The sequence below is a fragment of the Macrosteles quadrilineatus genome, unplaced genomic scaffold (assembly GCF_028750875.1).
Source record: "Macrosteles quadrilineatus isolate MER2022 unplaced genomic scaffold, UCM_ALF_1.0 Scaffold_1__1_contigs__length_201487025, whole genome shotgun sequence".
Classification (NCBI taxonomy): domain Eukaryota; kingdom Metazoa; phylum Arthropoda; class Insecta; order Hemiptera; family Cicadellidae; genus Macrosteles; species Macrosteles quadrilineatus.
In genome coordinates, this window is record NW_026542594.1 from 194,786,116 (window position 1) to 194,800,999 (window position 14,884).

Sequence of the window (14,884 nt, forward strand, 5' to 3'; positions counted from 1 at the left end):
ATTAATTTAAGCAACGTTTTTACAATATTTTTTATTTTCAGAATAACAAACTTGCTAACGATGTTAGAGTGTTTACAATGTTTAAAAAATCTAAAACATCTAGCAAACATTGTAGAAATATTTTTATAAATTTTCCGAAATCCAATTTGACAATCTTTTAAACCATTCTTACGAGATAGAGTCATTTGTTTAAATTGTTTAAAACAACAAAAAACAATTGTAACTTCTGAAGTATTAGGGCTTACTGTATGGATTATACTCATTTTATTATTTGATAGTTAAAAAGTCTTTTACCTCATGTTCAAATCTTTTATTCCACGTTATTTTATAAACGAAGATCTTCTTAATAAATATTAAAACTTAGTTATTATAAATATAAACACTTAGATAAAGATAGTGATGCATTTCGACAACACGATACAAGTATAAACTGTTCGCCTACAACGCGCAGTTTTAAATTAGATTGGTGTTGCAAAATTACAAAATGTCACTCTAAGAATAAGTACGGTAATCTTACTAATATTATAAATGTGAAAGTTTGTGTGTTTGTTTGTTTGTTTGTTTGTTTGTTTGTTTGAAGGTCAATCACGCATAAACCACTGGATGGATTTGGCTGAAATTTGGCATGATGATAGCTTACATTCCCGATTAACATATAGGCATATTCTTATCTCAAAAATCCCTTCGGGCTCCGCCCCAGTGGCTCTGTAGTTCCCCATGTTAACCTTATGAGTATTCATATTTAAATGGAATTAAAGAATTTAGTCAGCTGTTTCAACTAAAAAGTTGGTTCTATGATATACAAAAGCATTAAAAAGTTATACGATTTACCAACAGGGTGCAGCACTATATTTTTTTTGCGTTTATAAAAACAGCTAATTTGAACTAAGCAGCAACAAACAACTGTGATACGCAATGAGAACTGTCAAAGTAGGATTGTTTACAGTTAGTTACTTATTAATTTGTAATACTTTTTTTTCTCTATTGTTTAGGTGAAGAGGTAGAACATTATGGCTATGGTAGATGTGTAATACCATAGTATACCGTCAATTTAAAGAAGCAAATTTTATCAAACTTTGTCCTCCCCCATTGCAAACGCAAAGCTTGAGTTTACTGTAACTGCAATATGCAATTTAAACTTATATGCCAACCCCGTACGAAGGACGGGTACTCTGCTAGTATGAAATACTTTAAACTCCCAATAAAAAATAGAAACAGTATGCAAATTTCCTATAATTTGCATTGATGCTTTGACTTGGCAAATACATCTTACTTGAAATAGAGTTATTTTTTGCAATTTGCTTCTTTGTCAAGCATATTTTGAAATTAACTTCATTATAAGCCACTGTATTTACCAGAGAAAATTGTACTTACATTTACCTCTTTTTCATAGCAACATTAGGAAATTACCCAGACTTTTCGGTCACAGAATTTAAGAAATAATAAAACTATGACTGACTCAACAAAATGAAAAATAAATTACAATACGTAGTAAAATTAAGAAACACTGCAGACAAGCATTTTTTAGACATTGAGTGCTTGAATTGTTACGATTAAATTAATTTAATAAAAACTAATACGACGAAAAACTTTCATGAAATGGACATGGTTTGCTGCAACGGGGGTTTAAAGTTTGAGAAATTACAGTCAACCAGAAGATTAAACGACAATTCTTGATTTGATCAACAAAACAAGCCGACATGAAGCCAGCAAGGCGGTGTTTATTGGCGGGAAAGGGACGCCGGTCACACAATCTGGCGGTAAACAGTAATTTATATTGTAAACATAACTGGACGAAAACCAGACATCACGTCTGTCGATCGTACTGACCACCGTACAGTCGTTGACTTTGGATACTACAAGAAGACATCTTGATGTTGTATAATTTTGCCCACGGTTTGCTGTGACGTTTAAATAATAACCACACACATGTAAAGATACTTGAGTGTTTGTGTTATATCTTATCTTATCTTACTAATATTATAAATGTGAAAGTTTGTGTGTTTGTTTGTTTGTTTGAAGTTCAATCACGCATTAACTACTGAACGGATTGGGCTGAAATTTGGCATGATGATAGCTCACATTCCCGATTAACATATAGGCATATTCTTATCTCAAAAATCCTTTCGGGCTCCGCCCCAGTGGCTCTGTAGTTCTCCATGTTAACCTTATGAGTATTCACATTTAAAGGGAATTAAAGAATTTAGTCAGCTGTTTCAACTTAAAAGGTTGGTTCTATGATATGAAAAAGCGTTAAAAATTTATAAGATTTACCAACAGGGTGAAGCACTATTATTTTTATTGCATTTATGAAAACAGCTACTTTGAACTAAGCGGCAAAAAAAAAAAAAAAAAAAAAAAAAAAAAAAACTGTGATACACAATGAGAACTGTCAAAGTAGGATTGTTTACAATTATATGTTTTTAATTTCATAAATAATTTGTAATATTTTTCGAATTAGTTTATTTTTCTCTATTGTTTAGGTGAAGTGGTAGAACATTATGGCTAAACTGTGGCCTCCCCCATTGCAAACGTAAAGCTCGAGTATAACTGCAATAAGCATTTTATACTTATATGCCAACCCCGTACGAAGTACGGGTACTCTGCTAGTAGAACCATAGATAGAACTAATCAGTTACAATTTTTGTGTGTATTTGATCAAACTTATGTTGTGCGGCATGACATAGTCTTGGGTCCGATCTACTTTTACATTTTGATGCCCCCAGAGGCCAATAAATATTGGTAAAAAAGTAGATACGAAAATACAGGACAACTTAACTGTGCCAATATTGGTATCTCTGAACAGAATCTATCACCTGATTTAGAGAAAACGTTAAATTAAACATTAAACTTCACTATTTTCATATACCCAACATAAAAAATGTGAATTTCCATTATTTCAAAAATGTTCACAATTTTACATGGTAGATGGCTTCGAAATTTTTTAAGGGCCACCTTGTATTTTATGATTGTTTTATAGAATGTAAATTTACGGAAAGTAAATAAAAGAAACGTATAACTCTTAAAACATATATTTACGCTTATACTGTTACTCACAAGACGGTAAATATACAAAAAATATGGTAATTGGGTCTGATGATGATTGGAGTGTCCAATAGAAATCGATCACCACTTACAATCTTTTTTGTATATTTACCGTTTGTGAGTAATAGTATAAGCGTAAAGTAAATATATGTTTTAAGTGTTATAAGACGTTTCTTTTATTTACTTTCCATAAATTTAATAACACGTACAAAGCTGATCAAGAAGTTATTTAGAATTTAAATTTAATTTAAAAGGCGTTTATTGCGTTACATTTTTTCTTTTAAGTTTCTTGTTTAGAAGCCACAGCGTGTTCCCTGGTCCAATCATGCTGGTTCGCGAACTAGTCTGAATACACGTAGGTTTACACTTTAAAACCAAATTCATAAAAATCTGATCATTTTTGATAAAACTATCGTGCTAACGGACACACTCACAGATGGTGTTTTTGGCCTCTGGGGACATCAAAATGGAAAAAGTAAATTTGTCAAGGGTCTAGGTCCTACCATGAGTCTTACGGTAATAACGTACTCCCTATATGGGAAGTTTGCTAAAAACAACACAAAGAAAAACTTAATTTGTATTAAACTAGTGTACCTGTTGCTCGAATTCGAGCAATTGCTAAGTATTACCATAGACTAACCAACACAAGTAGACTTCTCATCCCATTGTAAATTTTGAAGCACGTTTTTCGTGTCTAGTTCATGTACGTGACACATGGGCGCTAGTGTCGACGAAACTTTGTTTCTATTATTTTAGGGTTAATTACTTGATTTGTGCTTTACTGTTTGGTTATATATCTAGGGGACAGGTTATTGTTTATGATTAGATCGTATTATTTGGTTAAAAGAGGTTTTAAATGGCTGTAATAACGGGAAACAAATTGTAAACAAAACACGACCTCTACAGAAAACCGTACAGAACTAACAATAAAATTGTCTTCAGCTGTTCCATGAGGATGAGAAATCTACAAAGGGAGTATGTTTTATCTATGGTATTACAGGCATTACCTATTTTAAAACTAATAACAGTGATAATTTCTGATGACTTTAAAATATTTGACTCAAAGATTATGAAAATACTCAAGATGTAGCCTACATAACAGATCGATATAATCAACATTTAATGTAAATAGTGTTTTCTATAAATAGCCTTACTCATAGCCGCATTAGGTTTCCAGACACATTATGTGTCCAAAAGCCTAACAGCACGACTCCCTTCCCCATACCGCCCTGAGCAATAGGGATCATTGAGATTCGCTATAACCTTTCCTCTCCCCTTCATGAGCAAGTTTTCATTCCTTTTCTTTCTTAGTTTTGTTTTTTTTCGAACTTTAACGCCTGTATGTATCCCTGGTTTTTCCTATTTCCCTAGCTACTTTTCTAAACGTCTCAATTGTTTCCTTGTCACTCATCATGTTTTATTTTCTCATCTCTAGACCTATCCAAGGCTTATTCCTGTTCTCTCCTATTTGTTTCCTGAAGTGAACAATTTATAAATACGTGGCTATTAGTTTTTATTTCTTCACATCTACATACTTCCTCTTCCACCATGTGAAATCTTCACAAAATTGCCTTGAAATTTTCTTGAATAATCTTGTTCCAGTCTCTTTCTGATGTTAGGTATACATACGAAAGTTTACCTTTGAAACGTTAACATAAAACACTCTGCTCCCATCGCATTTGCCACTCATCTAATATCTCCTCTCTTCTGTTTCCGATGTAGTCTTACCCGCCTCCTTGTCTTCCAAAATCAACAGCTTATGCAGCGATTATCCAACAGTCCTAAATTGAATGTGAAATTTTCAGGCGGCTGTTGGAGAGCACACTTAAACCCAACACGGAAGGGTGCTTGCTGTATTCGGCTATCAACGACAATAGTATTATTTGTATTTCGTTCTCGTCTACCAGTTATAAAATTTGTTGACCTCCTCCTATTGGCCATCCTGGTCAACGTCTTATAGTCTCCATTAAGTCCAACGTATTTAACTGGAGTCTAAACCTTCGCTAACTCATCACGATGTTGTCCCCTGGCACTGCGGAGTGGGGGAAGCACAGCATTCTATTGGCTGAGGGAACACCATTACCACAACGATACGGTAAGTAGCCATCGGCCTCGGTGGTCTAATGGATTACGTGCCGGGCTGACAATGTAAAGGTACCAGGTTCGAATCCTCTCGGTAACACTAACATTTTGTCTAAGATTTTTGCATGATCAGCAAGTTTGGTTAGGTTATGACAGTTTAATTTGTTATTAGAACTATTTTTTTTTTCTATTAGTAAACCTTCGTTCGATTTTTTCATTATCAGCAAGTTTGGTTGGTTTGGTTAGGTTATGACAGTTTAATTTTATAGTAAATAAATTATAAAATTGAATTTAAGGCATTTATAATTTTATTTTATGAACAGAACTATTTTTTCGATTAGTAAACCTTCATTAGATTTTTATTTTAAATCTTTTTTATATAATCTGCAAGTTTGGTTGGTTAGGTTAGTTTATGACAGTTTAATTTCATAAATATTCATTTTTTAACTTATTGAAAAACTGCAGCATAGATTTATGCATGTAAAACAACGCGGGCTTGTTTGGACGCCATCTAGAGGGGAGGTGGAGGGAGAATCATTTCCCCCACTCCGCAGCGCCAGGGGACAACATCGCGATGAGACAGCGAAGGTTTAGACTCCAGTACGTATTTTTGGTTATATTTTGATTTTGTGCAAAATTTTAGTATAACCAGCTGTTTTAAATATTAGTGTCAATTTGAAAGTATTCATCTGTTCAAATGTAAACAAACATTTTCTCCCTATGAATAACATGGGAACTTTGAAGGCTACTGGGGCAGAGCCCTGATGGAATTCCAAAGTAATTTTGTTTGATGGCAAACCTACATGCCAAGACCTTTCTAACGACACTTTTGGACATGGTGATCGGTAGCACCAGCACCACCACTCCAAAACAATTATGACAAAAATATGCCTAGCGTATTAAATATATAGATTAAACACTAAAACTTAGAAACTATGAAAAGGATAATTATTTATATGAGTAAGTAAAGAAAAAAATCTTACCAGAAGTGAAAAAAAACACAGTACCTAAATTCATGGTACAGGATAATGTGTCAGCTGAGCTATTTGCGCACAAGCCTTTGGATCGCTGGATGTACGTAGTTTTGCTGTCGAATTAATTCAGTGAAAAATTACAGTACATTAGATTAGATGCTTGTCAGTGGCAATCTATCTGATCAAATATGGCAAGCAATTATAAGTAATACCTATCTCATAAATGTATGACATGCACCAATTTTAATTTGACGCAAACCACTCACTATACTGTACTATATCGCCGGATGCATTACAAAATGTATACTGAAAAAATAAACATAATTGTTTTACATGGTTTTATCTTTTTCTCAGAACCCTCTCACGTGTAAAATCAAAGATAATACATTTACATCTTATACATTTTAAAATATTATACACAAGGAAATTTAATTGTGAACATTTGAAAAGTGAAAACAAAATCAAACCCCTTATTTGCAATGATAACGCGCATCATTTTATTTTAATGCAACCAAACCACTCTAGTTATTAAACTGAGAAATACAAGGCGGAGTCATAGCGAACTTCTGTGTTTCATGAAACAAAATTAAGCCACCTCACTAAGACAATAAACAAATTGAAAAAAAAAACTTTGTCAGTCAACAACTGGCAAATGTCAGTGTCACTGTCAATCTCAATTTGTCATTTGCATTTGTCATTTGTCCATATCGAAATTTCTCCTTAGGGAGGAACTGGTTAGTGGTAATTTCTGCTGAAGTTAAACTATATTACTGTGCAAGGTAAACATAATATCCCAGATATAAGGCCTAGCATTTGTGTGTAAGATTTTGTCATTCCCATGTGGAAAAATTAGTGACTTGCTTAGTAAATTAAAACTAAATTATTTGGACTAGGACCAGTCTCTAGTGTAACTAGGCTATATTGAGGTTAGGTTTTCGATGTTCTAACTCTTGTAACTTAAATATTAAACAATTTTAAATAAAGGTTTTAAGCCGTCGTAGGAAAACTTAGCTAAGTTTTATGCCTATATAGTTTTGTTATTGTTAGTAGTGTCATTATACTCATAAATATATCTACAATCCCTAACTTATTACCTGTTATTACAAGATAAGACAAGATAAGACCAGATAAGACAAGGCCCCTTCACAAATTGGCTTAGAATTAATTTTGGTTTGATAAATAACAGAATTTGTTCCTGTTTTGGATATTACCCTAAGAACTTGATATAACTTAGACCTAAATAACTTCCTGGGGTACAGTTTCTTAACTGGGCTGTGCTAATATCGATTCGATTAGTAAACTTTCATGCGATATTTTCACCATCAGCAAGTTTGGTTGGTTAGGTTAGGTTATGATAGTTAAATTTTATAATAGATATATTTAAAAATATTGATTATTAATCAATATTTTCAATTCGATAGTTTCAATCGATATTAGCATAGCCCAGTTAAGAAACTGTACCCACTTCCGGTAGGTATATATTGTGATATTATCGATATCGCATAACTTATCAATATTTTTGTTTCTATATTTCCAATATTGTATCGATATTGGGTTTTTGATATTATCGTGACATCGGAAGAAGTTAATCGATAACGGTTATCGATGTTGAATTTTCTAAGTTTAGGCATAGATTGAACATGGGAGTATGTTTAATCCAGGGTTTAGGTAAAGATTTAACGATATCTACATATCTTCTCATCGAGTTCAGTTATGTAACTTACAAGATAAAATCCCCATTAATATGGGACTAGCTGCTTACCCGTATATTGTTTGTGTGGTAGAAGGATTTTTATTGCTGGAGTCTTATTTCGCTGTAACTTCCACTTGTCCGTTGTCAGAGCTCACATGCCGTAGTCTTTGGTTATAGCCTACAACACAGTCCACCAGTGCTAACTTAACCTTGTTCAATTTATTGTTAATATTATTGATTTTCATTGTGATTATCTTAAAATTTATTTTAATATTTGACTATGTGTTTTAAGGTCTTGTGTAGTGTAGCATTTAATATATTTTTTTAATCAGATTCAGATTCTTTATTGATCAATAAATTTAAAGCCAAGATTTGCAAAAGCACATTACTGTAACAAGCAAAGTAGAAACTAGCCTATGCAGACATTATAAATAGAAAGTAATAACACTCAACAGGTACTAAAGTGTTAAGTATGTGTCAAAAAGATTTCCTGACAGAAGGCCTAATCAAAAATCCTAAGCAAGCTCAAGTAGATTCCTCCAAAGTAATATTGATATTCGATATTAACAATACCTATCAATATAAGGCTAATTTTGCTACGATATTATTGTGATATCGATATTATAGGCTGGAATCGATATCGAATATCGATAGATTGCTGATATCACAACAACTCTAGGTATCTATTAGCAGCTAACAGCTGGTGTATGGAATACACAAATTTCTTTCAAGGAAAGAAAATAGGCTAATAAGTACACCCGTCCTTTAATATTTTCAAACACTAAAAAACTGTTTCTAACATCAAAATGTTTCTGTTCCAAAAGAAGTGTTTGTTGTTTTTTTAGGAACATTAGTTGTAAACACGTGTTCCTAACTCTGGTGTAAACGCAATCATTAACTTAATTTGTTTCTAACTTTTTAGTGACAAAACTATGGCAAGTCTTCAAATAGGCTCTCGTGTTGAAGTAGTCGGAAAAGGAGTCCAAGGTGAAGTAGCTTATCTTGGAACTACTGGGTTTGCTACTGGGAAATGGGTCGGTGTTGTCCTTGATGAAGCTAAAGGCAAGAACAATGGCACAGTTCAAGGAAAAACTTATTTTCAAGTAAGTTCAAAGCTTCTTTCTCAGCTACTCATTTTAAATGTTTTTTTTACCTCACATTGTTTTTTAATTTATTAACTACGCCAAGTTTTTATTTTTAGGAAAAAAAATATTGTAGGCCTAATTATTTCAAAGGTAAAAATATTTATTTAGGCCTACTAAGATTTTTATCGTAAACCTTGTAAACTCAGTAAATATAAAAAATATCCAACAGCACGACTTAGGGAAAAGAACTTAAAAAAATATATCCGTCAATTCCGTTCAATTTTAATATATTTTTTACCTAGTGGGATGGTTTTTGCTTTTACCAGGCTTTTTAAACATGTTGACAAATTATTATGCCTACTAAGTAGACGTCTTAATACTACTATAGTTAGCATTTCAATCTTCAGTGGGAGATTGTAGTTTAATTTTTAACTAGGCCTACATTGATTTCATTGTTTGTTTTCAGTGCCGAGACAACCACGGTACATTTGTACGTCAGACGCAGCTTGCTCTAATAGACGAATTTGGTAACCGAGTTGAAGTTGTGCCGAGTCCGGCGTGTTCTACGGCAACCTCGCCGGGTGACGACATGCCTCGGTCAGGCTTACGATCTCGCCTTTCCAGGTTGGTTATTAGATTATAAATATATTTGTAGTCAGTATATGACTACTGGCTATTGTTGGATATTGTTAGCTGTAGCTATTTTCTCTATACAATTACTTACCTATAATGGATTACATTTTTTAGGTTAAGCTAGGTTAGGCTGTTTAATGTAAAAAAAAAACATGAAATAAAATGCAATCAGGTGACACAACTTTGCCAATTCCGAACAGGTACAATTGGTATGACTGAAAATGATTGTGGCCTGTCGGAAACTAGGTGAGGTGAGGTGATCCACCTCCACTCCACCAAATTACCCTAGGCTAGACTTGGGTGAATCAGTCGCCTAGTGCGGCTTACCCGTGTCTTCTGTTACCAGCTCTCCTGCCAAAGCCGGTATTTGCATGTATGCCCCTGTGTTGCCTTGTCCACCCCTTTGCCGCTGAATTGCCTTCCTCTCCGCTGCCTAAGTTTGACGGAGATGATTCCAGCGACCACCAGAACGGCAGGTTTAGGCTCTGCTCGGTAAGCTTATGCTACCCTAAGTACTGTCTGGTGCTATAGGCTAGGCGCATCCCGTATACTTCCTTTTTGAGCATCTTCCCTAACTTCCGCACTGTAAAAGAGAACGGACTCGACTGTAGACATCAACAGAGCTTTCTTCAATCGGACCAACCCCCATCATAGGCCTTACCAAGGAGGATGCTCCTGTCCTGGGTTTGTCTAATCGGCCGTACAACTGTATCAGTCTGCTCCGGCTTAGCATTGGCCTTGATCATACCCAACATAAATCATTTCCCCCTGAGGGCTTAACAAAGATAGCCTCTGTCCTGAGGATTTTTTGGCACAAATCAGCTCCTCTTCTCAAAAAGGGCCCTCCCAAGGCTCAATAGAACGTGTCGGATGAAAAGAGTAAATTAACCCTCAAAACGAGGTTGAGGGAAGAAGAATTAAAGGAAAAACTAAATATTTCAAGGACCAAGCCAAAGATAAGAAAGAAATTTGGCCTCAGAGAAAGTTGGGAACAGCAGCGACATGGAGAAGGCTTAAATAATTCATTAGTAACTCAACATGATGCATTTTGACGAACTTTACTCAATAAAGTAGTTTTTTGTTTATTTAATATGCTCGTCATAGTCCTCGCCACCCTAACTTGAGGCAGCCCAAGGCCGCACTAGATGTAGGGTTTGCGGCCTTGGGCTGCCTCAAGTTAGGGTGGCGAGGACTATAGTGTAGTCGTTTTTAACATTCCAATCCTTAGTTCTGCTACCACAAATTTTCCATGAATTTTAGTGTATTTATTGTTTGTAAAAACATCTCTTTATCCCCACAGAAGAGCGTTAGGGCTGATAGTGAACCTGTTGAGAGAGTAATATATGTGAGCAATACGAATGTAATTTATAATATTTTGTATTTTAGTGCTGTTTAGTCCATTTTTAGTATCGTATTTAAATAGCAACAGATTTACCTGTAGCAATGACTATTTTTTAAATACCAGCAATTGTTCAATGCAGCGCCAGCCGAAGAAGGACCGAACCCACAACGTAAGCAAAACCGTTTCCTGTTTTAAAAATTTGTAGTTATTTTTAAACATAATATCTTAACCTTAGAATTTTAATAAATTTTAGTCAGGCAACAAATGGTCACCGTAGGCTACATCAAAAGTTTAACATCTACATTTACCTGAGTTAACAATAGGGCCTACTTGTAAAATGTTAGTATGGTGTCATCACTAGACAACTTCTATTCCGAGATCCTAGATGCCGATTTAGAGCATATTTTTGTCATTCAAAATTGGTATAAGTCTTGGAAAAATTATTAAATAACTCACAAGTTTGACATGTTGACAACTAACCACACTTGGAAAAACATTATATAATGTTAAAATTTTCATGTTGAGCTATATATTGCAGCCCATTTTCATTTACTTGAAAATTCAGTGACCCGTTGTTGAACTTTGTCTAATCTGTACAACCATTTCACAGGAGTGTGTAAAAATATGATTTTGCAAAATTAGAATTGTGCAGTAAATTGCTGTTTCAAAATTTAGGGTTTTTTTTAGTTTTTTAAGGGGTGCCCTAGGGTTTTGAGATAGTGCTGGCTTTCTTCATATTGCATTTATTTAGTTTGATTTGGACTTTCATGATTCAAGACTACAGGAGTAGTCTAAGTTTAGATTAGTGATGGTTTACTATATTAAACATGAAATATTTCTTAGGCTCCCAAGAAGAGTCTTCCAACGTTTTAATTTGAGAAAATTAGGTGAATTTATGTCAACCTGGACAAGTTGGCTGTTAAAATAAATCCATACAAAACTGTGTAAAAAATTAAATTACAGAAATATTCATTTATAAGTAGGCCTAGTTAAATTAAAATCTAAACCAATGTTCTTAGTTAAATTACAAATTTTAATTTATGGTCTATTTTAGTTTAACGATTGCATGATGTTTATTTTTTGAATAAAAACCGTCCCCTCTTATATTTTTTCCAACCAAAACTTAAAAACTGTTTACTTTTTTATACATAAAATTAAATCATTTAAAACTTTTTTGGCAGCGTACGAAGGAAAAGTTCGCCAGCAACACAAGCTCCGTCGAGAGCCAGGTAGTTTGTTGAAATTTAGCTTTCTTCTCGCCACGTTTGCTGCACCAGTGTATTTTATGTTATGCATCTATCTTTATGTTCAAAGAAATTTCACATTTATGTACAGCTTAAAATATTGTCTTGTCTTTATCTTTCACTGTGGTTTTAGTGTTTAATTCACCATTGTATGTTCATTGTTATATACAGTTAGGTTTACACTCGGACAAAACTAAATGTTCAGTATAGGTAGATATGTAGATATTATATACCTGCCCTGCTGTTTTGTAAAAGAAATTTTTTTACCAGAAATAGAATTTTTTTACTTTTAAAATGCTAACTGTGTTAATCGACACCATTATCAATTTTTAAGAGTTTTTTCATATAGTCCCATTAATTGATAGCCTACAATAAATGGTATCTTTGTCCGAAATTGATCTCGGTTTGGATTGAACCGGTGAACTTTACATTGCAAGCACCTCAACAAATCGCTGCCGAATATAAAAATTTCTAGAAATATGATAAAACTGTAAGATTTTAGGCAAACTATTTTGAGTTGAAGGTTTTGTGAATTAGTAACAAGGAGCGCCTTCTAATATAACCCAAATTTTTCTATATAAGTTGGTTTACTGGTTACTGTATAGATTCAAAAACATGAACTTGCCAGTTATTGTATTCTTCCTAAACTGTAGAATTGCATTAAACTTTTTTATGTAAGCAAAAAAACAAGCATGCAAAATCACTTTCATTGCATGCTGTTAAAACATCTTTATCTGCTTGCACATTCAATGTTTAGTGCAGATCATGCTAAGAGCCCTTGGAGCTTAGGTGTGCTTACTCATTAAATAATTACAAACCTACAAATATAATTTCTTATCTCATAGCCTAGATATTTTAATTGCGACAGAGATAGAATAAATAAATATACTGTCAAAGGAAGGTTCTGGCGCCCACCGCTAGGAGTGCCGTGTAGTTACGGCGCACACCGCTGCATCGTCAGCTGGTGGCATACGGCTCCTGCGCTCCTCGCCTGCAGAGGTGTGCGCCGTAACAACAAGGCACTCCTAGCGGTGGGCGCCGGAATATATGCTAACCGCAGCACTATATTTACTCTATTTGTCTATGATTGCAATCACGTTGGTATTTGAACAACTATTTTGGAATGGTAAATAAAATAACTCTTCAGTGGCTGTTTGAAATAATCATTGCTCGAAAAGGGGACAAATCCAAGATGGCCGTCAGTCTCCAAGGACATTTAAAAGTGAAAAACCAACAAGTAATATATTAGAATATATTAGGGGGGGGGGAGGCAGCAGTGTAGCAGAACGATCAATACTTTACTGAAAAAATTCTTTCTATGGCTGTTAAAATTAAAGATCTGCAAAACAGCGATTTTGGGATATATCATCGTCGCTTGTAATTGTGGCAAAAAATGTGAATTTTTCACTTATCTAACTCATGGTTTAGGCCTGGTTATAACTTTTGTCAACAACAGTTTTTTTGTGTATTCTTTTTATATAAGTTTTGTAAAAGTTGGTCTATTCCTCCTGTTGCGTAAGATATACACTTTTATCTTTTAAACATTTTAAAAAGCGTTCAATCACATAAATATTTAGTTTGAAAAAATAACAGTTTAGGCCATATTTAAATAATACCCTAATAAAGCAATTTTAGAAAAATCTGTGTTGTGTTATTTGAATATTTCTGAAGAAATTCTTTCACATCTCAAATATTTTTTAGTTGTTAGTTAACAATCATTCAGATATTGTAGGGACGTTGTCTTATAGCGATTTGCTTATTCCTCCTTTTCGATAATATCGTACAGTGTAGTTGAGTTTCCTTCTTCATTCTCAAATTATATTATTGTTTTGTTTTAGTTCTCGTCAGTCGCTTTCCTCAAGAAGCAGCCGAGGAGATTTGCAAAGCCGAGAAGACATTACGGGACTTGCGCCGACTCCGACCCATACCCAACACGCGTCCGAACCTACTTCAAAGAGGGCGTCATTCATTGAGGTATTGTTTGAGTGTTTCTTGCGTTATGGTTACAACTTCAATTTGATCATTCTACACATTGTTTGTGCTTTTAATATTTTTTTTACCTGTTTCAGTAGTTTGAGATTTTTATCTTGTATGCTCTAGTCTTTAGTTTGATTTAATCTAACTCGTTTTTACGTTTTGAAACGTTAAGTGTAAATGAAACTAATGAAACCTTGATGAGTAGAAAAAAAGAGTTACTAAAGTGTTAAGATTTTCTTAAAATTTAGTTGATAATAGAATCGTTCCAATCCTGTTTGTTTTAAAGTTCGTACAAAAATAATGCAAAAAATAATGTACTTTTTACAATTTGTAAGTCAATTTCTAGCTGTTTGTTGCAATATTCCTATTACTATTCAGATTCTATTATGTTTTGGCAGTTGTAACTAAAAACAAGACTTTATTCTCAAATCCTGACATTTTTATCTCATCTTGAGATTCTTTGGATGCAAAATTTGAGATTTGGCTTCAACTTAAAATAAATTTCTTCACTGAAGAAACAACCCAAGAAAAAGGACACAACTTGTGATGTATTTCCTTTACATCTGCCCTAATGCTATTTTTCAGTTGGAGTTTTGCAGTCAAAGTCTGTAGCCAGCTTATCCACTTAACCTTTTTGTGATTGTATATGTGCATCGTCGCTTTTAAAGTAACCACTCAGTACTATTGTGTACTTTTAAGAAAACTTAATTTGAATCTTAATTTACTAATACAAGAAATATTTAAACAACTATTGTGTTTTTATCTGTACAACGTCTGAGTGGTTATTTCGCGATGTTTTGTTTCTGTAT

The 14,884-nt window shown here is 33.8% G+C and overlaps 1 protein-coding gene across 1 annotated transcript in view; it reads left to right on the forward strand.

The window, feature by feature from the left end:
- The first annotated feature begins 6,806 nt into the window (after positions 1 to 6,806).
- Positions 6,807 to 14,884, forward strand: part of LOC129003671 (dynactin subunit 1) — a 28,289-nt gene continuing 20,211 nt past the window's right edge. The window contains exons 1-6 of the mRNA XM_054431973.1: positions 6,807 to 6,880; positions 8,717 to 8,897; positions 9,346 to 9,503; positions 10,994 to 11,023; positions 12,036 to 12,083; positions 13,937 to 14,072. Coding sequence (XP_054287948.1) covers positions 8,727 to 8,897; positions 9,346 to 9,503; positions 10,994 to 11,023; positions 12,036 to 12,083; positions 13,937 to 14,072 — 543 coding nt within the window. The 5' untranslated portion in view covers positions 6,807 to 6,880; positions 8,717 to 8,726. The remainder of the gene's footprint in view (positions 6,881 to 8,716; positions 8,898 to 9,345; positions 9,504 to 10,993; positions 11,024 to 12,035; positions 12,084 to 13,936; positions 14,073 to 14,884) is intronic.